Source organism: Gouania willdenowi, chromosome 13 (genome assembly GCF_900634775.1).
Source record: "Gouania willdenowi chromosome 13, fGouWil2.1, whole genome shotgun sequence".
Lineage (NCBI taxonomy): Eukaryota > Metazoa > Chordata > Actinopteri > Blenniiformes > Gobiesocidae > Gouania > Gouania willdenowi.
Genome location: NC_041056.1, coordinates 31,677,799 through 31,705,592, shown reverse-complemented (window position 1 = coordinate 31,705,592; position 27,794 = coordinate 31,677,799). Strand labels below are relative to the sequence as shown.

The 27,794-nt window shown below is 37.6% G+C and overlaps 1 protein-coding gene across 1 annotated transcript in view; it reads left to right on the top strand.

Moving 5' to 3' along the window:
• fat3a (FAT atypical cadherin 3a) overlaps nucleotides 1-27,794 on the top strand; it is a 228,197-nt gene that overhangs the window by 107,051 nt on the left and 93,352 nt on the right. The window contains 1 exon segment of the mRNA XM_028463835.1: nucleotides 1,943-5,254. Coding sequence (XP_028319636.1) covers nucleotides 1,960-5,254 — 3,295 coding nt within the window. The 5' untranslated portion in view covers nucleotides 1,943-1,959.

Below are 27,794 nucleotides of genomic sequence, written 5' to 3'. Positions count from 1 at the left end.
ACCTTTTAGAAAAGACATGCACTGACCTAGTGTAAGTCTGCTCTAAAATGCTTTTAGCACAAAAGCATTTTCCTAACTTGCCCTGATCCACCACCACCACCACCACTTCCTGAGGCTGACAGAAATGACAGTTTAGGGTCAGACAAAAACAGATGAAAAGTCCTCTTTTCGGCTTTGCGCTAGGGATTCAAGCCCCTATTTCTATCCTTGAACGTGGTCACAGTTTTGCATTGTTTCAACTGAGGATAATTTTGGTGACGCTTATGAAACTAATTCTTGTTTTTCTTTCGTTCACATGTGACGAATCCAAAAGTGTATGCACTCTTGCTGGAATTGTGTGCATTGTAAAGTGTGTGCAGAGTTAGAATTTTTTCAGCTTTTGGATTAGGCACTGTGCTAATATCGGGGCACTCGGACCACTTCTTTTTTTCCTCTCCATCCCTTGTGGAGGAAAGTGCAGAGTCATCGGAATGCAGACCACAGTGGCACTCCTCCGGCCACAACATGGTTTTTACAAGATCAGACTTGACTCCAAAACCGATTGGCACATTTTTGTGGCTGCTTTTTTGCAGAGCACAAACACACACACATGCAGACGTACGCACACACGCATATATACATATATGAATACTGTATATGTATTTTTTTTAATTATCCTAAAATTATAATATTGTCAAAGCAGCAGACCACTGGCATGTTTGTCTCAAAATCTGGCTCGCTCCTTAAGATGCTGTTAAGATTGGTTTGGAATACAGGGATGGAGTTCTAATGTGTAGAAAGAGGTTATGATAGGGTCATGGTGTAGTAAACCATCATTTTGCTCTCTGCAGTTATTTTAGCTAGAGTTTGTTTCTGGTGATGTTACTTCTAGCCATGCAATTATTTTGTTCCTTCTCTAACCACTTTTGGTTTTTCAGAAAGTTGCAATTGTCTGTCAGCATCAAAATCCCACAAAAGAATGATATTGGACTTAATTTAGGTTGCCTAGTAACTATGGAAAGCCCTTACTTCTCCTTTTTTAATCAGTCCCTTCTTTCCACTGCATATTTAAGGGGCGCAAAGGTTAGAGTCATGGATCTATAGCTGGGGCCTCATTTGTTTAAATGAATCTGAAAATGTGCTGCACAAAATTTTGCACTGGTAAATTCACTTCATATCCTTCCTTTTATACCCCTTATTCTACCAATATATGTCAATGCAAAGGACTTCATTAATGATTTTAGCATCTATACGAGCCTGCTGACAGCTAGATCATGGGAGAAAAGACAAGGAAAAGGAATTCTATAGTAGAAGTGCTTGTGAGTGACGGGGGCCAGAATTTTTTTTTTATTTATTTGGTGGTCACAGTCGAGGAATCACAAATGAAAAGCAAGTTAGTCACAGCACATCGTCACTGCATCCCATAGAGTAAAATGCAGCAGGGGTGAAGAAAAGGCCAAGAGGAGAGTGTTGTGGTACTGTCAGAGTGTGTCTGCTAAAGGTGGGCGTCAGGGCACACCTGAGCCAATAGCACTGGCATAGGGAAAGGGAGACCACAAAGTAGACCAGTAAAGTACAGTTGTATCTGTTTATTGAATGTATAAAATAATATTTCAACAGACTTGTCAAAGATAGTAGAATACGTGTGCCTCAGTCAATTTAGAGTTTAACGCGATGGGTACCGATGTAGCAGGTGTTACACCATTAATGCAATCAATGAAGTCAGAGAGAAACTCCAACTAATACGTATACAGTGATGATTACCATGTGTGATGTCATGAATGAAATGGGCAGCTGTATTAGAGACATTGTTAAAACATGAAACATACTTGCTGTCTTATTTCAAACACTTTTACTAGTGCAAACTTAATAAACGAGGCTCCTTTTCTCTTATGTATGTGGACCTTGTTCCCTTGGCTAACGTTTTACTTCCTTTTTCTATTTTTCTTTTGTTCTTTCACAGGATGGAGTTATGATGGAATGGATGTGAATATGGGCCAGTGGGCAGGCATGCGAGCCCTTTTCCTCAGCCTGGCCCTGCTGCTGATTTTAAAGCCACCACTCTGTTATGGGCAGAACTCACAGGGAGCCCTTCAGGATGGATCTAATTTTGGCTTCACTCGGCCCGTCTACCTGGCAACGGTTTATGAGAACTCAGCTGCGCGCACCTATGCCAACAGTAAAATTAAAATGGGAATCCACTTGGCCCAGCGCTCATGGGAGATCCGCTATAGAATCACCTCAGGAGACGAAGAAGGCTTTTTCAAGGCAGAGGAATACGTTCTGGGGGATTTCTGCTTCCTGCGCATAAGGACTAAGGGTGGAAATGCAGCAATCCTAAATCGAGAGATTCAGGATAATTATGTATTAACAGTGAAAGCTTCTGTCAGGGGAGATGCTCTTCTTGAAACCTGGACCAAAGTTAGCATTCAGGTCTTGGATATGAATGACCTACGGCCCTTGTTTTCCCCCACCACATACTCTGTCACCATTACAGAGAGCACCCCTCTTAGGACTAGCATAGCACAAGTTACAGCCACAGATGCAGACATTGGCTCTAATGGAGAATTCTACTATTTTTTTAAGGAGAAAATGGAGTTCTTTGCAGTTCACCCAACCAGTGGAGTGGTTTCCCTCAGCGGGAAGCTGAATGTTGACGAGCAAAACCGTTTTGATTTAGAAATCCTGGCAGTGGATCGCGGCATGAAACTATATGGAAATAATGGAGTCAGCAGCACAGCAAAGCTTTTTGTTCATGTTGAGCGAGTTAATGAACATGCCCCAGTAATGACAGTGACCACTCACACACCCTCATGGCTGGATAAAAACCCTGTATATGCCATGGTAACTGTGGAGGACTTAGATGAAGGTTTAAATGGAGAAATTGATGCCGTGGTCATTGTGGGTGGGGATCCATCAGAGCTGTTTTTGGTAGAAAGATCAGAGGGGGACGTGTTTGCAATTAAGGCATTGGAAGTAAACTGGGAGACCTATCCTTATGGGTGCAATCTGACTTTGCAGGCTAGGGATAAGGGTAACCCACAGAAGTACTCTGATGTCAAGATTGTCCACATTATGATCAAGAAACCACAGGCAGCAGAAGTTCATTTTGAGAGAGAGTTGTATGAAGTTAGTCTTAATGAAATTGCACCACCTGGCACGATTGTAGAGGCAGTTAAAATCAGTCCTGAGCCTGATGATGCAGAATATATCTTGACACCATCTGCAGATTCCTCCTTTTTTCAAATGAACACATTAACTGGTGTTATCTCCACCACTCGATGGTTCACTCAAGTTTCCCAGAATGTCTTTAATCTGGAGGTGTTGGAGATTGATAGTGATCTCAGGGTTAAAGTCCAGGTAACTATGGAGGATGCCAATGATAACACACCAACATTTTCCCAGTCCTCCTATGAGGTTTTTGTCAATGAAAGTATACCTGTTGGAAACAATGTTGTAACGGTTTCTGCAATAGATAAAGATAAAGGTGAAAATGGATATATAACCTATAGCATTTCCAGCCTTCAACCACTACCATTTAAAATCAATCAGTTTTCTGGTATGATCAGCACAACTAAAGAGTTAGACTTTGAATCGTCTCCTGAGAGCTTTTTGTTTGTAGTCAGAGCATCTGACTGGGGGTCACCTTACAGGAGAGAGAGTGAAGTGAATGTAACCATCCACTTGGAAAATGTAAATGATAACCAACCATTGTTTGAAAAGGTTGCATGCCAAGGGGGGATATCTGGGGATTTTCCAGTAGATGAAGTGATTACCACTATATCTGCCATTGATATAGATGAATTAGAACTAGTGAAATATAAGATCATTTCTGGGAATGAGCTGGGGTTCTTTGACCTCAATCCAGATTCAGGAGTCCTTGCTCTACGACATTCCCTTTCCAGAGGAAACCCAAAGAATGCTGTTTTTAGTTTAAAAATAACTGCCACAGATGGAGAACATTTTTCTGATCCTATGTTTGTTAATGTATCAGTTGTTAATGGAAAGCCTCCTTTCAAACATTTCAACTGTAAAGAGACAAATGTTGCTCAAAAATTAGCTGAGAAGTTGCTTAAAAAGTCCAAAGTCAGCACAAAACCTAAACTGAAGGAAGGTTTCATAGACCTCTTTTCTGTTAATCGGCAAACCCCTCAGTTTGACAAAGCATTTCCAACAGATATTGCTGTACGGGAAGATCTTAAAGTTGGGTCCAGTGTTTTCCAAGTAAATGCTTATGATGGGGATACTGGATTCAATGGTCAAGTTTTGTACTCAATTTCAGATGGAAACATTGATAACTGTTTTACCATTGACATGCAAACAGGTCTTATCAAAGTCTTTCTACCTATGGACCGTGAAAAAAGAGATCGTTACCTCCTCAATCTGACCATCTATGACCTTGGTTTTCCACAGAAAACTGCCTGGCGTTTACTCACCATCTATATTGAGGATGCAAATGATAATGCACCCCTGTTTTTGCAAGATGGTTATAGAATTGTTCTTCTGGAAAACACTGCCATAGGTACTGATGTCATCCAGGTAGAGGCCACTGACAAGGACCTTGGACTTAATGGGGAGATTGTGTACTCTCTTTTATCAAGTAACACACAGTTTGGTATCAACTCTACCAATGGGATACTATATGTTGCTGGACAGCTTGACAGGGAATTAGTTGCTTCTTTTCACCTGAAGATCGAGGCCCGGGACAAAGCTGAAAAAGGGATTCAGAAATTTTCAGTGACCACTCTGAAGATTATTTTAGAAGATGTCAATGACTGCCCTCCATTGTTTATTCCAAGTGTGTATAAAGCCAGGGCTCTTGAAGATCTTCCAGTGGGTACAGTTGTGGCCTGGTTGGAAACCCAGGACCCAGATTTGAGCTTAGGAGGACAGGTGCGTTACTCGCTAGCCAATGACTACAATGGTTGGTTTGAAGTAGATAAAGCCAGTGGTGCTATTCGACTAATGAAGGAACTTGACTATGAAACCCAGCAGTTTTACAACCTCACTGTGAAGGCAAAAGATAAAGGACGGCCTGTTTCTCTTCTCTCAGTCGCCTTTGTTGAAGTTGAGGTGGTGGATGTGAATGAAAACCTCTATGCGCCATACTTTTCCCAATTTGCCTTGACTGGATTAATCAAAGAGAATGCTCGAATTGGAACAACCCTACTCCAAGTCACTGCCTATGATGAGGATGCAGGCAGAGATGGACAAATCCAGTACTCCATTCGTGATGGAAGTGGACTTGGACGATTTACCATAGACGAAGAAACGGGTGAGTTCATTCAGTTAATTTAAAGCTTTGACAAATTGAGTTTGATTGTCTTGAGGTCATTATTTGGAAAACTTTTTTTGTCTTAACTATTGACAATGCTCCCAAAGGTCACCAGGCCACTCACTTAAATTATTTGTTGCTATTTTTTGTCATTGTGAAAATGGTTTTGAAGGTGAAAGATACTTCTGTATATATTGTCATTTACATAATGCTAACTTTGACAGAAACATTGAATATTTATCACACCATACAAACTTTAAAGCACCTGACACTTGTTTTTAGTAGTTAGCACACTGTTGGTTGCATATCCCAGTTTATATTTATTGACCAATTTATTTAATTTCTTATATTTTGGCAGTTTGTTCAAGGCAAAAGGGAGATATGTGTTTGGGGTCATTGTTTTTGGTTTTGAATGCTTCATCACTCATTAGAAAAGACTTAAAATGATTTATTGCAATCCTGCCCTATACTCCTTTAAAGATCAATTGTTAATCCGTTACTGTTGTAGTTCAGTAATATGGTCCAACATGTGCTTATGTGAGCCTGCTTATGTTATAGTATGCCTTTGACATTCCTGTTTATTTATATATTTTTTGTAGTTTTTTAACCATTATTGTCTCCTTAATGAGAAAGGTAACAAATTCTTATAAAATAGCGAATCACTGTCCAGAAAAGTACAAATACAATTATCCACCAAAATCAGCTGATCTCCTCTAGAATTGCACTGCCTTTGTATTAGAATTAGAACATGTTTGGGAGGTTTAACACATCTTCAATTTCTCCTGCTATTTCACCTTTGGGGATTTTGTCAATATGTTACTTGTTTGATTGCCTGTAAAGTGTTTCCCGATTTGCACTAAAATATTTGAAGTAGATCATGTTTTCAATCCCTTATTATCTACAATATGTCTATGTTTATTAATGTGCTTTTTCCTCTAACTGGTCATATTCAGGAGATAAAACCAAGTTTACACCTATAGAAGCTGAAATATATATTCAGCTATTAGTACATTAAAAATCTCAATCTCAGTTACTCACAAGTCAGAATTCACCCAAGTGTTGTATTTGGCTCTACTTCTATTGTCAATTTTGAGACTCCCAAATTTTTATTTATTTATTTGATTGGGACAGTGCATGTTAATGGACATACATGAATAAAAAAATACATGAATGTAAGCATGTCAGATTGTAGCCAGTGGATAATTTCCATCTGTTGTCCCACGTATTATAACTTGGATTTTCTTTTGAAAAAAAAATAACACACAAGGAAAACTCACTGAGCCCTGGTCACGTACCCGAGAGATGCTATCAATAACTTTGATTGCACAGAGTCATGAGTGTTGCACTGAGAGGCAGCAATGCTAGCTGGTGCACCACTGGGAGAGATCCAATTCTACTTTACTGAAAGTTTAGTACACAACAGGAAGTGTAAAAAAACATCTTCAAGTATCCAATCTCTAATGTTTTTCGACTTTTCTATGCATGATTTAAAGGTAAACTATTTTGATATCTTGTGGATAACAGTGGCATCATTGTAGTAGGGAGAAAGTCATTTGTATATACTGTATACTTCATGTAGCCTAAGGTCAAACAAATGAGGAATGTAAATGTTGATAAGATTTAAGAACATGCCATTATATACCCCTGCTCATGTAACATTAGTTTGTTCAGTATCTACATGATCAGGTGACATTTTTCAGATCTTTTTTGTCTTCACAAATTACAGTAGCTCGACATTAGTCGATGCTGGCATAGATTGTTTTTGTTCTGAACTTGTGATGCAGTTGTGTTGATGTGACTCCAGCAGCAATCATTTATAACTCATGTTCACATACATGGCTTGTTCCCCTTGCTGAAGTTGCTTGATTTTTTTTTTAACCCATTATAGATTTCTAACACACTTACACATGGATGGATACACACTCACACAACCCGTGTTAACCTAGGGTAGTTTCTCCCAAGGTGACGAACAGGAGCGGGGTAGAGGGGAGGATTTATGGCCCTTGTTAGCTGAGCCTTGGCAAGCATCATAAATCAGCCCCAAGCTTCTGTGAAACACTACAAACACAATTACAACTTAAAGAGAATTATTTCTTCTCTCTCTCTCTCTCTCTCTCTCTCTCTCTCTCTCTCTCTCTCTCTCAAACACGCACACTGTAGGTCTCCTTAACCTTTAAGAACATAATTTTCACTTTGTTTGGTTTCCTGGTGACCTACTTCACCTTAGTCATACCTATTACTTGCCTTTCCATCCTCAATTCCCTGCTCCACCTTCAAACAAATTACAAGGATGTTTTTATTGTCCTTTTAAGGAGGCTAGACACGCCTATTCTAGCTATGTACATTTTTTTGAAGATACATATGGGTCAAATGGGATTTTCATTATAAAAGCTTTTCCAATGAGGGTTCCAAAGAAGCGACAGGGAGCCGGATCGCTCCACTGTATTTTCATTTTCTCTGGCATCAGAAATATTGGAGCCAATGTTTTAAATCCTGTATCTTGTGAATTATGCAGTTGGTGGATTGTATTTTATTTTTATGTATTTATTTTTGTCAATACATCCCGGAGAGGCTTAGCTGAAATCAGATCTGGATAACTCAGAGGCCTCTTTAACAAACTTTTTTCCTTTCCCAAACAGTTATGTCAGGAGTTCTAAACACTGTTCAACCTGGAGAGTTCCTCTCATTAACTGGTCCTCTGCCATCAGGCGCAGTGCCATTAGGGATATACTGTACATGGTTTGTATAGAGTGGTAAGGTAGGTGCTAGAAGTAAAAAATAGCAGTTGCATGACAGACAAAATTCAAAATGTCTTAGGAGAGCAGTAAAAGTAAACATATTGTTTATTAAGGTTCAACTGATTTTATTATTTGCATTCAGTCAGTCATGAGACTGAACATTTATGCTCAGTGTTTTTGACTGTAAAAACTTTATATTGATTTATTAAACACTCAGTGAAATTCTCATGACTTACCTCAATAAAGGGACTTAAGGCAGGATCAAGGAATAGTGATGGACGGCCGTTAGGGTGAACTCTTCACAGAAGTGGAGCTGATGCTGTGACATGGTTATTTATTTACTCGCTGTTCTCAGAAATGTTTACTGCAAGACCTCTGTGGATGCCTCCGCAGAACCAAACAGTAGTTTGGTCCACTGTGCTGGTCTTCCTCCAAACTCCAAGCTGTCGAGGGCATTTGATATGTATGCAGGTTCATTGTTTTTGGTTAAGAATGCTTCATCACCCATTAGCATTAAAAGATTTTAAAATGAATGTTTATTTTCAAAAATCCTGCATTAAGTCCCATTAAAACTATACGATCTGTTGTCAACTTCTTTGAGTGATTTCAGAACTTACTGTATAACATGTTCTAGTTAAAGACTTGTTAGATTACTATTAAATATAACCACAGTTGTGGTCCTTTAGTCATAGTTGAAAGGAAAATTACTGAAACTGACCATGGTGTATTCTTTTGAAATAGTTCAACAATAATTTACTGTTGTACAGAAACAAAAAATCTAGCAAACTGCATTGATTTTTTAATAATATGTGTGTGCTGTCTAACTGCCAATGCTTGGAAAGCTCTTTGTTTGATGTTTGAGTGTGGGCATTCAGTACTATGTGCTTCAATGGATGCCTGATGCATTAGTGTGGAAATGTTTTTAACTCTGAATGTTTTCAAACAGAAAATATGAAGTGGTTGACCTTATGCAAGTGGACTGACAATGTTTTTTGTGGGGACTACTTTAATTTAAAATCATTGATTGAGGTGAAATAGAAGACAATCAGACACACTTTCAGAGAATTTCTGGTACTTTATCCAGTCCAATCCTTTACTTTTAAAGTTATCTTTTCCTCCAGTTCCCTGTTACACCGTGGGCTTATTTTACAGAGAAGTCAATGGAACTTTTGAAAATCCTTGGTGAAGGGCTGAAGGACCATTATGTCCCACTTTCTGCCATGCCCCTCAGGGCAGCAGCCGATACCAACTTGTTCCACTTTGCACCTTGTATCTGCTCAAACTCTATGGCTCTCTTCACCTTCTCTTTGTTATCCAGGATCAGGCCATGGATTTGTGGAGCTTGTTGTCTTTGACCAATGAGTTTGATAGCCAGTAATGGGGTCAGAATACAATATACAGATACCTCTGTTCCAGCCATAGGTGGATTCAACATTTTTGGAGAAGTACATACCACATACCATGCGAGAATATTTGTAATTTGTTACTTCCGCAGTTGCCAATATATTATGTACTTGTGATTCATAGAATATTAGTGTTTACCTAGAAGCAGGAAAGTACCCTGGATGTTAATAATATGGCTCAGATTGGTATTTAAGCCTGTGTTCTATTCAGTCCTAAATATAAGACTGAACACAATGGGGTCTGATATTTAGGACTGAATGGAGCTCAGCAGTGACTTTGTTGTGAGTTGTTTGATGTCTCTGTTGGTTTTAATTAAGACAAGCTCTGCACAGATTATTGTTATGTAATCACTGTGTGTATGGCTAAAAAAATAAATAAAAATAAAACCAAAATGTATGTAAAAAAATATATTGTGTAAGCTACAATTAAAATGCAGATAAAAGATGATTTGCCATGGACTATTCTGACTGCTGCTTTTTAATTATTAAATTGTATATAATGAGTATATAATATAATATATACAGATGCATGATAGCAGAATTAATGTCACCCATTTTCTCCTCAGGAATCCATACCTGTCAGGTTTTGGATTTGAAAATAAGGGACATTTTCTGGCGCCCAATACGAGCCGCCCCACCCACCCAACCAAGCTCCAGTATCCCTTATATTTTAAAAAAGATGTACAAGAAATCTAAAATACCCACTTGTCAACCACTTACTGAATACATTTATGTGATTAGAATCTCGACCTTGATTAACATTAAAATGCTGTGAACATTCCTTCTAGGCAATATGGACCAAAACTCATACCTCAATATTTTTTCTCAAAATGGTGATATATGATATAAATCTAGATAATTTTATTTCAAATGAAGTCTGAGAAGAAAGAGAATTCTGGGTTAAATTTGCGGATCCAAAATGCTACACAGGCTCATTGACTAACAAACAGCTGTACAATATGTGCCACTTTTGGTTTTTTCTCCTGTATGCGACAGCATGTGTGAGTGATATGTAATCTGTAATATGGCTTGTTATGGGGAAGCTCTGAGTTAGGACTCTGTTCTGAGAAGTAAAAGCAGTGGCTCTTAAAACTAGTATTTTGATACAAAATAAGCTATTATATATAATAGAAAACTCGATACATCTTAAATCTCGATATATCGCCCAGCCCTAAATTATAAAACAGCCTAAATTAAAACATAAATGGATATATTAAGCACGTGTTTATTTAATATACTTACAGTTTATATACAAGTCAACACGTTAATGCATATTTACTGTTAATTTCACGTTGCTTGTCTTTAAGTTAGACATTTACATTTTATTTAATATACATATTTTCTTTTAATTTCTCATGCTCACTCATGTGGTTCTCTGGTATTCACTAATGACTTATTAAACACATTTATTACAGACTTTACATTCTTTAACACTTTTTTTAAAGCAGTGTATATTTGTGGAGCTTGTGATTGGCTGATTTTTCATGGTGACTTACGTGGTTCCTTCCGCTGTGGGAGACGTTAAAATCTCAGTTATTAATATAACAGAACATGTAACTGTGTCACATCTGCTGCTGTTTGGAAGGTAAACGCTCTGTCACATTTTACAATGTATTTACACGAGTTCTTTGTTTTTTTTGGCAGAACATCTTCATCCATCGTCTCTTTTCTGAGTTGTTTCCGGGTTTGTTGCCGCTGTCGGCACTAATATCGCGAGAACTGTCACTCAGGCTGTTTCACGTGGCAGTTCTCGCGAGGCTAGTGACGGCGTTCAGTTTAGTAAGGCATCTTTTTCATTATTATTGCATTAAAATACGGGATATTTACAGGAAAATACTAATATGGGACGATGGCGGGAAAGAGGGGTAAAATACGGGAGTTTCCCAGCAAAACGGTATACTTGACAGGTATGGGAATCTGATCAGCTTTAATGATTAACTTTTGATCGACCTAATTTAAATGATCCTGATGACATGATTCCAGACCACGATGAATGGACAAAAATAGACTCAAGGATGCATCAGTTGTTTCACCACTAGGGGGCAGAATATTTTACAGTATTAGAAGCTATCATAAGCCTATGATGTTTATGATGCTCCAGTCCCTGGCATTGGTGGTCTCGTCCACAATCTTCTCTAGCACTGATGAGTGTTGTTCTAACGAAGGCTGCTCACGTTTTCACAGAGAGCCCCTCCCACCCTGTTTGCAGCGCTTTACGAGAAACGATCGGAGCTTCACAGACACATAAAAGTTAAGCGGGAACTGGTGGACTGAGGCTTTGTATTTTTGAGTGAGTGATGAGTTGTGTAGTGTTTCTGCAGTTTAGACAGTGCTTCATGAGGCCACTGAAGCGGCTACGATGGGAGGGGGGGGTAAGGCGGTGTACCTCTTCCCTCTGCCACCATCCACATGAACACACCCCAAGTCACCCACTGAACCCCCCCCACCCGATCACCACCTCCACCAGCTTGATACCTGCTGCACTGTATATATATATTTATATTTATCCTATTTATCCTTTATTCTCTATCTATCCTTTATTTATCCCTCATCCTTTATATTTATCATTATTATTATTATTATTATTGTTGCTGGGTTGTTCTTTGTTGTGTTGTTTTTATTTCTTTTATTTCTTTTATTTCTTTTTGTTGCTTGTTTTGTGCACCAACCACCAAGTCAAATTCCTTGTACTGTCCTCAAAACTGTACATGGCAAATAAAACATTTCTGATTCTGATTCTGATTCTGATTCTAATGAGCGGTCCCCGGAAACATTTCCTCATAATAAACGTCTTTTGCCTCACGATGAGGGCGTTTCATTCACTTTCTGTTTATTTCCGCGTTAAATAGTGGATTTCGTTTTCATTGGTTGAGTCCATGATTTCCAAATGATAGGGCCCTAGCACACCCTAGACAAGGCGCCAGTCTCACAGGTCAACATACACAGACAGATAACCACTCACATTCACTCCTACAGGAAAATCTAGAGACTCCAGTCATGTTTTTGGATTGTGGAGAGAAGTCGGAGTACCCAGAGAAAACCCATGCAAGCAGGGCGTGAAGATGCAAACTCCACACAGAAAGGACCCAATACTAACATCTAAGTTGATCATTTAACAATGTGAGACATTCCAAATGTTTGAAACAAAAAATGCACACTGATCGCATATCATAACACGTTTTAGGCATATTGGATGCTTCACTGTGAAAAAACGTGATGACAATAAAAGTGAGGCCGAGAGCTTCAGGGAGAGCTGGCAAAACAGTTATTTTTAAATTTTCTTTCTGTATAATAAAAGCATACAGTACTAAGTTAGGTAAAACTCAAAAGGGGCTAAATTGGGCAAAATTGAACAGTAAGGGTTATTATTGATAGATCTTTGATGAACTTCCTCAGCTGCCTCAGGAAGAATATCATCTGTTGACTCTTTTTTATAAGGAAGCTTCTGCTTTAGATCCTGGGACACGAGACAGCCCAGGAAGCGGAGGTCCTCACATGGGGATGGGGGGGGGGTTCTTCCTAAAGTCCACAACCACAGTTCTCTGGAGTTGAAATGTTTGCACTGGGTCACCAGATGGTGAATGTCCCACCTGTAGTCAGACGAGTCCAATGAGGGCCGTGTCATCGACAAACGTTGGGAGTTTTACAGACTGATGACTGGACATGCATCTGTTGGTGTACAGGGAGAATAGAATAGAGGACAAAAAGCTAAACCTTATGTGGAGCCTGTGCTGAGGGTCTGGGAGTTGGAGATGCGGCTGCTGAGCCTCACTTGTTGTCTCCTGTCAGACAAAAGTTTAATTTGTTAATGTAATAATGAGCTAAGCTTTTATTATGTTAGACTTTCTGTTAGATATGCAGGGCTGAGAAGGCCACTTCATATTTCAGGGTTTAAATGACATTTGCCACCTTCTGCCTTCCACTACCACCTTCACCCTTTCATTTTCTATTTAAATCTTCTTCTTGTGCCTGTGAGTGTAACGTTTGGGCCATCATGCTTCCGTGCATTATCCAACACCTACATGGTGATACTTAAAGTCATTTTAGCTCTAACCTTCAACATATTATTCAAAGCTAAAGTGGATTATATGCAATCAGGAACCCATTTATATCCATTAATTACCTTTATCCAAACGGAGGAGGGTCGTTTGAGATTCCTTTGTGTAATATCAGAATGATGTTTCTTCAACTTAATTTTACTTCTAAGTTAAACAGTCACATCAGGAACTCTTTGAGTCAACAGTGGGTTGGTATTAAATGGATTATACAGGCACAAAACTACAATCTCCTGTCCTACAGCTGTGTTTCTTTACATTACCATTAGTCTAAAAATGTCAGCTTTTGTTGTCGTTTTTATTATTGCTATTGTCAAGAGTCAAGATAAGAATCTATACATTGCCACCCACATTACCCTAACACAGGTTACCTGGCCTCCCCTATGGGAACAGCCATTGACTGCCTTCTTTCAATGAAGGATAAGGTTTGTGTTTAACCTTATGAAATGGTTACAAACACACACATTTAAAGTGCATGGGAAACATTATACAATGCTCTGTTCCATGTTAAAAGCTTGATTGTGTTGCAAAGTCTGAGTCTAGAGCACTTCAGAATGCTAACAATACACATATTAAAACATGTTTTTGCTTTAAATAATCAGAAATCAGTCTTTGTGAAAAGGACACAAAAAGATGAAGCCCAAAATAAAATGTGGGGACACGTTCATTTTATTTTTAAAATTATTATTATTTTTGATCAATTTTATTGCAAATAATTTAGGGAAGAATACATAACTTAAATGAACAATTTATTTAAAGGAGCATAGAGCAGGATTTGTGGGAAAAACAAACATTTTTAAGTCTTTTAATGCAAATGGGTGATGAAGCATTCAAAACCAAAAAGAATAAGCCCACACACATATCTCCCTATTGCCTTGAAAAGGCTGTGTGATGCATTATGTACCGCAATCCACGGTCCGAATTATCCATGCCATTCTGTGAACGTGACTTCAAGTGACACTGAATGCGTCATTTCAATTCAGGCTTCAACGCTCCTGTGCCTGATTGGCTGATGGCTGCAGTTACCCTAGCGGCCGGCGTGTCACTAAGTCTTTTTTCTTGATCTTGCCCTTAGCTCCTTTAAGTGTTATGTTCAGTTATTTACCTCATCAGAATATTAGGTCTATCAAATTCAAAAGTTAATGACTTTGTGATCATGTATGAATTGGTTCCGGAGGCTGTTTGATGCTATTTGGTTTTGTGGTGAAATTGAATATTAATTTCTGTGCCACATTTTATCTTTGTCTTTTATTGGGAAATTATTTTGTAAATCCAACCGTTTAAATTCTCAGTGGATTCATTTTGTATTGTTACTTTTCAACCTTCTGATTTTTATATAATTGTTTTACACGATAAAACGACACAGTCTTGTCATGTGATATATCTAAAACGAAGTGTCTATGTTCCGGACCTGGACCTTAAACCAATCTGATTATTGTTCGGGCACTTTTTTCATTTTAATATATTTAACATGGCAATTTCCACCTTTAAAAATACATATTTGAAAAAAAGAAACAATGTAGGGTATTTCCTGGGTTAGTGTTAGGGTTAGGGCTAAAATAAAACTCACTAAACCGTAGCTAGAAGGACACGGGTCCGACAGTGACAGAACTACCGGCATTCAGCTTACTGCGCATGCAGACGCATGCATACAGAAAGTGCCGGAACTATAGTCAGGATTGTCTGAGGTCCGGGTCTGGACCAATCTAAAATGTAAATAATTATGCTCGCCAAAATGAGGGCACTGGGAGTTATATATTTCTGGGTTTCTTTATTTATTTTTCCTTTAAAGTCCACTTGTTGATTCAACTTGGTGAATGATTAATAAAAGTCTTTTTGTGACAATAACCCCCTGGATGAGCAGTCAGCTGATTGCTAATGGAGCCAAAGTTTAGCATTACCATGCCGAAGGAAATGAGAGCAGTGATTGGAACAGCTGTGAATTCCTGTGGTAGGCAAAAAGGTCCACACTTAATCTAACAATAATGTCTATGACTGTGCACCAGCTGTTGTTTACATTGATTACACTCTTGGCTCATAGCGACCTGCTAGCTTAAAAAGAGCATTAGCAGATCTCCCTTCAGCCAGTTCTCTATAATTATCATCACATTTATTTCATTGTTGAGTGGTTCACAGTGGTCAAGTAGTACGAGTGTTGTTTGAGCTCAAACCCTGATGTGGTTGCACATCTATCAGTCAGGGATACTGAAGATGAAAATTCAATACATTCAGTGCCAGCGGTGAGCATCCACGGAGCGATGGAAATGAGAGCCACTGACTCTCTTTCCTTTACTGATGAGTGGTAGAATTCTGGCAATGATTAGACTTGGTGAAATGAAGTAAATATAGGGATATTTTAGCTAAGCTTCATATTGGAAGGTTCTCTAAATCAGGGTTTCTCAAATGGAGGTACGTGTACCCCTAGGGGTATGAAAAGGCACTACAGGGGGTACTGGAGAGAGAGAGAGAGAGGAAATTTAACAAATTAAAGCATGGGGTTTTATAATGTATACACAAACACACAAACTAAGAGAACAATATACTGAATAATGAAAATAACAAACAACAACAAAATACACAAATTGACTGGCTTGGATGTGAGCGAGTCCTAAAGCCCCGCCTACTGACCAATCAGATCTCTTAGAAAACAACCTGCCCATTGATAGATGATCCTGGTTGGTGCAGATATGACAGCTGCGTTTAGGAAAGGAGATTAATAATGGACAAATGCAATCCTTCCATTTACCAATGACATCCTTTAGGAAAGATATAGATTTATATTTAATGGACTGATTTACAGTCAGCTGATGAATTCATTCATTCATTCATTCGGTGGAGCTGACATTATCAGCAGGAACATGCACAATGTCCTCTCATCCCAGTGTGTGTGTGACAGAGGTCTACTTGAATAGAAACACGTGTGTGCTGTAATAAAGTTCAACTGCAGAGCAAGGTCCGTTTATCATCTAATGGATTCATATTATAAACAATCTTGCTCTTTTACGCATTCACAGTGTATATTCATTATATCTGTTTGAGATCATAAGCTGTTCCTCCATTAATTGTAAAGATGCTCTGCCAGTTCTCTCCATTGATTGGTCAGACGCTGCAATCTCCATCCCTTTCATGTGCACCCGCACGTACCGAGGCTGTACACACTTACGCTTCAATGAGCGTGTTGTGATCATAGGTGATCAACGTTTGTAGTACATCTCCTGTTTTGACAGGGAATGTTTGGTTAGTTGAAGCCAGCTAACGGAGATTAATCCAATCCAGAGAAACATATAAAAAGACATAAGAAACAACCAAACAACACCAAAAACACACAAAAATAAGACAAAATATACTGAATAATAAAATGAACAAACTACAGCAAAATACACAAAAGGACACCAAAATACACGAAATGACACCAAAATGATCTTGATTAGAACATGAACTGAAAATACAAGAGTCAGTCTTGGTCCCACATCAGGAGGGAGATGACGGAAAATGATAAAACCTATGAAAATAAATCTATTCAGGAGGCACTAAATACTGTTTATTATTATTGCACTTATTTACAAAATAAGATTCTTTAAAATGTGTGTTTTCACTCATTCATTCCATCATTATGATCTATAGATGTTTTTTGATAGAATTTTGAGCAAAATTGTTGTAGTCGGACAAAGGTCGTACTTGGATTCATAAATAAGAGAAAGGGGGTACTTGAGCCAAAAAGGTTTTAGAACCACTGCTCTAAATAAAGGCCTTTGCCTCTCTGAAATGTAATGTCCTGTGCCTCGGTATTGTTCTTATGTTTGTCTACTTCTGGTTAGGGCCTACTGTATGTCATAGAAACGAATGTGTGGGTGCCTCAGATTTTGTCTCGATAGGCTTTCTTTATGAGGCTTCTTTTACACATCTCTTGGTCAGGCTTTATTTTACTTCACTAAACAATGTCCATGAATAATAATGTAAAAGTGCCCTGCCTGTCCTTTAGGGAGAACACACCTTCTAACCTTACCTTGAAGTAATAATCTGTTAGGATTAAATTGATTCTTGAATATCATTTCTCCACATTAAAGTACAATTATTTCTTAATAGGGTTTTTGTGGCTCCAGATAAAATTTCATCCAGGATATGTTGTATATTCCTGATTTACCTTTGCTGAAGCATATGACATGATAATTGATCGATCTATTAAGTCTGTTTTGAAATCACCTCCAATGATTGTTATTGATGTACTTGATGAGGTATTTTATCTGGGAAAAGTCTGTGAAAGAAACTGAGCATTTTCCATATTGTACTGGTTTTTAGTGCAAAGAATTAAGATGTTTTTTTTTTTTGGTCATTTTTTTGAAAAACTATAACAAAAAATTAACATATTTGACGTATATCATTAAAAAAGCCTTTTTACTACTGTTCTACAGCATGGAAACTTATTAGCAATAGTAGGGATGCATAAACACCCAACTTTTATTATCTGTAAGTATGCAGATCCTTATATTTTTATAAACTAAAGTATGTGCATGTATTTGATATTGTGAAAGGAAACATTTTCACAGAAATACTTTAGAGAAGACTTTTATTCAAAACAACAGACAAAATTGTGATACAACTTCACATGACTTTGTTGGCCATTAGGCATGAAATCCCTGCGTGTGATTGATGCAAGATGACTTAAAAGTACAAATTGTTTATTTCCAGGTCGTGCTGGAGCCGAGGCCATCATTCAGTGTTTACTCTGCCTTCATATCACTAGGCTTAGACTCACAGTTAATCCTCTCTCAGCCTAAATCTACTCTTTCCTAAATTTAGCAAGAAGCTGATTCCTTTAAAAAAAAAAGAAAAATAAACGCACAATGACTGCACACCACGTCTGCTTGCAGAAAATTTGTTTCCATAGAAAGCCTTTTTCACAATAATAATTTTCCAATTTAGACCAAACAATGTCTCACAGCCTTAGAATTTGATTTGCATGTTCATGATTAAAACATATATACATATTTTTTTTTTAAACACTGCTGCAAAGAGCAAGTAAGGTAAATTATGTGATATTTAGAACTGATCGAATCAGTAACTGGCTGAAAAAGACAACTTTATTCATTATTAATTATTTAATTTAATAATCAATATGGAACACAGAAATAACAATCAGAAAAGCCCTTTGCCAGGATTATACATTCATTATTTGAATTGTCAGCAGGGCTTACTGCACTTACTGATTTATTGATATTATTTTTTTCCAAAGCATCAGGTTTAAACATGAGAACACTATGAAAACCCTGCCAGATTATATACACTTTATACAGTTAGTGGAACTGGTTGCTTTCTTATGGGAAGGTTGGGGATTCAATCCCAGTTTATCCTTGTCCTTGAGCAAGACACTGAACCACAGATTTCTTCAAATGTATGACTAGCGCCTTGCATGGCAGATAATTGGCCATGGGTGTATGAATGTGTGTGTGAATAGGTTTATGCAACAATCAGTGTAGAGTGCTTTAACAAGACATGTGGTATAAAGTCCTATACTGTAACTCCATGAGTACAATTTAATAATAATCTTATAATTACATAATAATAATAATAATGCATTGGATTTTATATAGCGTTTACACTCAAAGTGCTTTACAGAATTAAGGCATTATTCTTTCACTCCACACTTAGTGGTGGTAAGCTACATTTAAATGGTTTCAGGACAGTGATGGGGCACGGTTAAGGAAGCGTACTTGTAATCCAACCTGGATCATCGCTGTGGGATGTTGAGCAAGTCTCTTAATCCTAAATGCTCTTGTTGCCCGTCGCTTTGGATAACAGTAAATAGAATTGTAGGATAACCTGCACAGTTCAGGACAGATTTAAACCATAAGTTACATGTTTCTACTGCACACGTTCACTGGCATATTATGAAATAAAGAATTGCAGCCTTAATGTGCCATTCACTGCCACTTATTGACATGGAGGGGGTGTTAAATTACTCCTCACACATTTGAAGCACAATGTTTCATGAATAGCGAAGCTATTCCTGTAAAATTGAACACTTTCATAAGGCAAACGATGCACCTCATGGCACTGTTACATCATCAATAATCCTGACAAATTAAACCCTGCAACATATAAGTGGGAAAAAAATTAAATGCAAGCAAATGAAATGAAAGTTTCAAATGAAAGCTCTGCGATAGACTGGGGGTGGGGGGGTTACGCGGGCTCACGCCCTGTGTCTGCTGGAATATGCTCTGTGACACGGAACAGGAAAAAGCAAATACAGTATCATTTAAAATAATTTATTTATTGTTGGAATAACAGCTTAGATCATTGAATTGGTATAACATTCACAATAAAAATGTTTGAATACTGCCACAAATTTTCCTTATTTTCCTGTAAATAGTTCCAGTACCCCTGAATAGACCTTAAACTAGACCTTAAACTGGGAGGCTAAGGAGTTCAGATCATTGTTTTTCATTTCATTATTCTAAAGCTGAGGTTCTTAAACTTTTTAGATCCAGGGGCCCCTTACTGGGGAGACAACTTTTCATAATAATCCTCACACCCCATTATCCTCACATCATTTAAACACATTTTCTGCCATTTGTACCCTTAAATATATATTTAAGATCTTTGTAGTACAAATTAACCTACAGAGTACATGTACTTGTCTTGTATACATATTATGGAATCTGTTTAAAGTATTACAAAAACAAAATATCTGCACATTTATTTGGGAATTATTTTTTTTGCAAGGTTTTATAATCATGTAGACATGAATTGCACTTTGCAATTATTGCATAATATCAATATCCATATACTGCAGTTATAAAGTACGTTTGTTTCATTGGTTAATTTGTACCCATTTGTAGTTATATACTTTTGTAACGATAGAACATCAACATTTTATTTTTCACAGACCCATTAAATTCAGACATAAAGCTCCTTAAAGGCATTAGAAGAACGCTGTAACAAATTTTCCTGTTAAATTACAGTAAACTACTGGCAGCTACAGTTGCCAGCTTAAAACTGTAAATAAATATTTCAGTATTATACTGTCAGCTCTTTGGTTGCCATTATACTATTATACTATTATTATTACATCTTACAACATTAGGCATTTATAAAAGCCGAACATTTTCTGGTTATCATATGTTTTTCTGGTACTATGACAAGAGCTGCTAACAATGCATTTATGAACCTTTATTTAGTCCTCCCAGGGCCCTGTATGAGGATAAGAAGTTCATATAAAAAGTAGCATAAATGAGTATAACCTTAAGTGAGCACTTCTCTCAGAAGTAAACAAAGGCGACACACTCTGAACTATAGTGCTTAAGTGTGTGCTTGAATAGCTTTAGACATAAACGTGATTTCAGATGTACAGTAATACTTGCTTTATTAATTTAACAATAACTTTAGTTACTTACTTTACTTAATTTGAAAAAATATTGTAGTTTATTGTAATTTATTACTTTAACATACTGTTGAAACCATGTGCACTCTTGCTTCAGTTTGAACAGCCCACAATGCATTGCAAACTATTACATTAATACAGTATATTGCTGCTGGAAATTGGCCGTAAATTAACAGCAATTGTTTACAGTGGAGAAGTTACATTTATCTTTAACAGAGTTTACATTTTGTAGCAACATAAGTAATATGAGTCATACATTTTTCCCTTTTTATTTGTATTGCATATACTGTACAACAATCTAATTTTGCCATTCAACTGCAAGCCAAACATTGGATAGCATCTGTGTGGTGTTACTGAATCTACCTCCTTACATGAGATGAGCTTTTTTGCTGCATTGTTGCCCTTTTTAAAAGACCTCAGCTTTCTGCAGTGCACCAGCAGAGCAGGAAGACTTCATTTATTAATGTGCTAACCTTTCCCTTCACCTACCTGTCGTGTTTTCTCCCCTGCTCTGATAGAGACTTCTCCTCTGCCCATGCTGGGACCCAGCGCTGCATTGCTTCATTGCGAGTTGGCTAATGAGGGTTTTACCTGCGGGGTCTCAAGTACTAATCTCTGCTCACAGCCAAAGGACTAGCAAAAGACTCATTATAATCTTCAGAGAAGCCAGATTAACAGGAACCTGATAAGGGCTTTCTGCTGCCTTTTTCTAAATAATAGCTTCCTCTCAATCCATCTTTGCTCACCTCTTGACCCTTTTATGTGCAGTTATTCTCTTTTTCTCTATTATCTGGTCAACCTTCACAGCTGGATGTGGCCTCTTTTCTGATCCGCGACATTGAAGTTTGACAAGCTTTAGGCGGCTGCCTTCTTTTTGGTATCTCTCCTCTTCCTAGACATACTTTCTAGCAAGGATAAAAAGACAAGAAATGCTCTTACTGCACTCAGTGGAACAACCTATACTTTGTACTGGAATGTGAACCGTTATTGACATGTGCACATGATCCCAAATTCAGCATGAGGTGACGTCCAATATGGAAGCAGTTTTATAATGGTGAGGAACTTGTAGGTGTATCTTAGTTAGCTAGAATAGAACCATTCTTCCCTCCATAGAAAGCTGCTTGAAGATGCCTCAAAACATCCTGAAATGATGACAGTACGGTAGTGTGAATGAAATGGAATCTAATCAGGTCGTTAACAGGGTCACAACACCTTGTCCAATCCAATCATAGTCTTAATCATATTTGCTAAATGCAACAAATTAGAACAGGTTATTGGTTATTTAATCTGATTATGAAGTGGTCAGGTAACTGAAAGCTGGCTGTAACAGGCTGAATCCCTATCTTTTAATGTTGTGCCTCCATTATGTGTTCAGATTGAATTTAGCAGAGAAATGTTATACATAAATACATATAAGTATCGTCTTGTTTTACAGGAACCTGGTTACAAATTGATGATGGAGCTTTTCCCATTTTAACCTTTTGATATCATTTTTCTCTGTTATTAAAGTGTGAGCTGTCATCATGGCCAAAGCTAAAGAGCACTCAATGGCCAACAGAATAATTACTGTAAATATTTTTGTGTCAAACAGATTTCCAAATAAACCTTACTACAGTGAGCAAATAATAACTGCAGGTGGTGTAGATTTCAAATTACTTGCATTTATTCAGCCATTACACTTTAATTTCAGAGCGAACGGTGCCAAAGGAAGGGTTCAATGGCTTCCAGATTTACATTAAGTATTGGATCTCCATTGCTCTAACTTGTTGGGGTGTTGAAACTGCACTAAGAAGTGCACTGAAACCTGGGCATGTTGACCAAAAAGAAAGTACTAACTTTCCGCATTCATTTCATGTTCTAGGCATATACCTCAGTTAAGTTGCATTAAAGTCAAAGTTGGTTTAAAAGCCTCAGACAGATTTTATGTTCTTTTTTTATTTTAAGTTGTTAGCACATGACATGTTAAAGCCAATGTTTTGAGTGTAAAATATGCCAAAAAAATGTATTTCATACATAAATTTACAGATTAGGTCTTTCTTAAAGGTACAGTCCATAACTCTCTCTCCCTCGTTCCCCAGTGCTCTCTTGCCCTGCCTCCAAACTTCCCAAAGTCCCTCCCTCAGAGGAGCTAACGTTAGTCCGACAGCAACATCACTGTAATATAACATGCTCTGTTAAAAGCATATTACTGCAGCGCTTCTCTCTCTCTATGTGCACACACCTCAGTAGCAGCAGCAACAACACTGTCACTTACAGCAGCCCACACGGAGGCTGGTGCGCGCACACGCACTACAGAGTTCCAGTGTAATAATTACAAATCAAACATGTAAATCAAGCAGCAGTAATAACCTTTCAAGCAGAAAAGTCACCAATTCTATCTTCTACTCCTCCAGACCATACACTGTAAAAAAGACGGCGCTCTCGCTCCGAGAAAGGGGCGGGGACTATGAGCAACAGCTGTCAGACAGCCCATCAAACACAATCCTGGCTCTGATTGTTTTTTTTTGTTCGGTTGCGTTGCATTCGGGCAATCTGCCAAAGGCTGCAGGAGCAGCAGGAGGGGCTCAATGAGCCTGTTTTTTTCACACAAACTACTAGTTTCATATAAGGCTGTCCTTACATAGTGACAGCTTTAGCAAATATGACAAAAAGTCACTTTTATAAGAGATGCAGACTGAACCTTTAAGTCATATATATATATATATATATATATTAAAAAAAATCAATAATCACCTTATGCTTTAATATTGGGATATATTGTATTGTATTGTGACCTATGGGGATATCGGGATACAAATTGTATCGCCAGATGCCAGTCAATACACACCCCTACTAACTATCCTATTTACTACCGGTAAATGGTCACAATTTGACATTCGACTGTTTAACCCCTCCAAAAAATATTCTCTCTCACTCAACCCTTTCTCAAGTGTTCATTTTAACAATACTTTGTCAACTTCCTTCAATGACCTTTGTGCCTCCCCGAAATGAGCGAGGTGTATTTCAGCAAAGATAGATGAAAAATATTTGCTTTGTCTAATGCCTTTTGGCGAGAGATCTGTCTCTTTCCTTCAGCTATAGTTTAGATGAACAAATTATTGAAGTAGCTATGTATTTATTACTCCAATTATGTTTTTATTTTACCTTCTCTTTACAAAAGTAATTTTGAGTCTGTGTTGACCTATTATTTGTGTAATGGTCGTATCTCCAGCAAAACACAACAAGCTTTTCGCCTTTTCTACTCACTGAATCTAAAACATGTTGTGCAACTATTATGTGTCTTGAATTAAAAAGGTGCTATTTGAAGGATTTAAGCAAAAAGATCAAGTCATCTCTCACCTGGAAGAGAAAAGTGGTTGGTCCACTGAACTCCATTAGTACATTTAAAAATATATATATCTTTAATGTTTTCTAAATGTTACACTTTTCATCATGTATAGCACATATAATTGCCTTGTATGTGAAATGCACTACACAAATAAATTAGCCATGCCTAAGTAGCAACAAAAAGGTAGAAGCCTCTTGGATTGTGAAGGGTCTCCACTCTCTGGATTAGTGCAAATGTTCCTCAGTGCTTTAATTAATCTCCTTTTAATTCCCAATTAAGCCTGAGACTCACTTGGACTGGCTTGTTAAAATGCTCTTCCCCAGATACGCAGCAGCCCTGCGGCCAATCAGGCTTTAACACTGTCTCACACTGTGTTACTGCTGAAGTCAGGACATGAACACGACTGCAGCCTTTCACTGCAATTCGTTCATGATGGTCATTATAAGAGATGGGCAGTAGAGAAGACACTAGTGCTTGTTTCACAGTCCTACCAGGTTGTAAAAGTGTAAACCTCAGTCCATTTAACACGCAATACAATCACTGATTCAAATATCATTGCTTTTAACTCATTCAGTGCCAGCCATTTTCAAAATTTCTACTCACTCAGTGCCAGCTGTTTTAGAGCATTTTCATTAATTTTTAAAAAACCAACAGAATATTTTTTACTATGACAATCTGAATTCTGACAACAGATTCTGATTCTGTTTAAAGTCTCTAATTTCATCAGAAAAAAAAAAAAATTCTTTCTAGCTTTTTTCGTTCTTCCGTAATCAGCAGTTGAATAGAGGCATGTTTCACACAAATCGCCAGTTTGTGACAAAAAACTGAGAAAAATGCCTTTTTCTGGAAAAACCTTTTGCTTTAGTGACACCTCAACATTGGTTTCCTTCTATAAAACTACAAAAACAACACTGAGACTGAGCTTTTCATGGCAACATTATTATTATTATGCTATCTATGTCAGAGTTGAATGAATTTCTTACTGTATTTTGTCCGTCCTCCAAGTCTCTCCCCCTGTTAGTTCCCACACATGCGCTTGCCCCGTTTTTTTTTATCGTTTTATCTCACCATTGTGACACTCTCAGTAGTCCACTTAGGTTCCACACATGCTCTGGTCAAGTGTGCGCTACTGTGAGCTGCTGTGCGATGCTTGGAACTTCAGCATCAACTCTCGTAGTGCCATTTTCTGTCTTGTAAACTCCTTTCCTCTCCCTCTGAGCTCTGCTCATCACAGGTGATCCAAAGGTGCGCTGCTGCCACCTACATGTCACCAGTTGGTCACTACGTCATTGTACAAGTTAGATATTCAGCAGAGAGCTTTGTCACACTGTTTCATAGCAACCCCAACCAAAAAACACAATTAACAACTATAGACGTGAATGGCATTCCACGTTACTAAACCAATTCACGTCTACAGACAGAGATAAGTACTCCGTTTCAAATTTTCTGAGTTTGTGACATCACAAGCTAAACTCCGCTGGTGACTCCGGTCGTATGTTTACAACACGTACTGTATCATAGACAGCGGAGCTTTTGCAGTTTAAATGATCAACTTATGATTTTATTTTATTTTTATTTTATTTTTTTTATCACTTTAAAAAAATATATATATTTTTGATTTTTAATAATTATTTTTCACATTTTTGTGGACCTGTATTTTCTACTGCTGGAGACATTGTCACTTCTCAGCAGAGCAGCCTAACTACTGGGCATGTTAACCAGCTTCTGTTCCTACATAAAAACATTGAAAATTTTGCCACTTCTGCACCTCCACTCCCGTAGATGGCGCTGTAGAAAAAATAAATAGGATATTTTGAAGCAAATAATTTTGACTCAATTTGTCCCCTAAATGATCAATATCTTCTAATGAACTTGATTTGTCATCTCTACGTTTAATTGTGATCATAACTGGATAGAATATCGCAATATTCTGTGATATTGTGATAATATCGTATCATGACCCAAGTCTTGTGATAGGTATCATATTGCAACATCCTTGTCAATACTCACTCGTATGATACACTTTCAATCAGGCATGAAGCTACATCTGTCTTTAATAAGTATATTGGGTAACAGCCTGAATTACACACATCCTGGTACAGAGAAAAGCGAGTCACAGACATAAATAGATTAGGTCGACTTTGGGAATCCCTGCAGAAGAGTCAAAGATATTGTGGGTCCAACATATTGTAAATATGGATACCAGACACTGTAAATTACATCGGCCATGAATGGCTCATACATGTAATAAGCTCATGTAAAATACAGTCCTTGATTATAATGTGCCATGACTTTATGTTGGGAGCAGCGGCATTAATCCAGAAAGGTAAAATAACAAAGGTTATTATGTTATATAGCCTCTTGAGATTACCGTTGATAACATAATTGTCTGTAAGGCCAAGTAATAGGTACTTAGGATCTCGCTGAATTGGGAGATTAGAAATAGTGGACAATTATTTTACAATGCTTGACCAATATTATTGCAAAACAATATAAGACCACATAGAGTGAGCATAGTTACCTGTCTATGATTTACATTTTCAAAAAGGCATAACATTGAGGTCAGTTTTGTGCTTTATGACAGGTGTTAGATACGATGTCAAATTTTAAACTGTATGGACTTGGTCCGATTACATACAGAAATGTCCATAGCATTGGACCAGACCCTCTGCCACTCTGAATCTAAATGGAGATGCTCATATCCCTCTCCCAAGCTTACTTTGTAGGCTGTGAAGTCAGGGGTGAGCTTAAATTAATGGATCTGTAGAAAACTGTGAGATGTTTTCTATTTAACATGTGAAGTGGTGTTGTTGGCTTTTACCGTAGTGTTTTTGTTTATGAAATCCCAGAGACTGGTTTACATTAACATAATTTCACAAACATATATCTCTGTTTTAAAAATACATAGATGTTATGTAAATTTCCAAAGAAATGCATATTACCATGATAATAGTGTTTGTTTTGTTCCATGTACCACCTCACTGGTGTTACAACTTACCCAACACAGCATCATGACACTTCAACTAAAATGTTGAAGTACATTATTTTGATTTGGTTAGACACTCACATTACCATTTTAAAATTTTTCACAAAGGTTTTATACAAAAAAAAAAAAAACACTCCAAATTCTCTCATATTTCCACTTGGGTTTCCCTGCCATGTATTGTTCTCTACTTAAGGTGAACACTTCCTCTTTTGACATTGGCCTCCCCAAAAAATGGGGGTGCCCATGCATTTGGACCTATTGTATCATTATTAATAGGTATATAAATATCTCCCAAGCCTTTAAAGTGTGAATGAGCATGCTCCCATGATTAGGCAAAGTGGAGCTTGGCGTATGCGTGTTATTAACTCGTAAAAATGACTTTGATGAAGGCCTACTGTATATGAGCTGCACTATAGAATATAAAAGAGTCTGAGAGTGTCTTATGTATTTGATTTTTTTTTTTTGCTTTGTGGAGTCACAATTTGTCAGTCAGACCGTTTTTGACTTGTACATTGATTCCTCATTGTTTTGTACTTTATTGAGTTTGGTTTTAAATAAAATAGAGTATATGTTGCAATATTTTCATATATGTTCATTTGCATTTGCATTTCTGGTTTGTAAAGTCATCAATTCCACCTGATTGCACCTT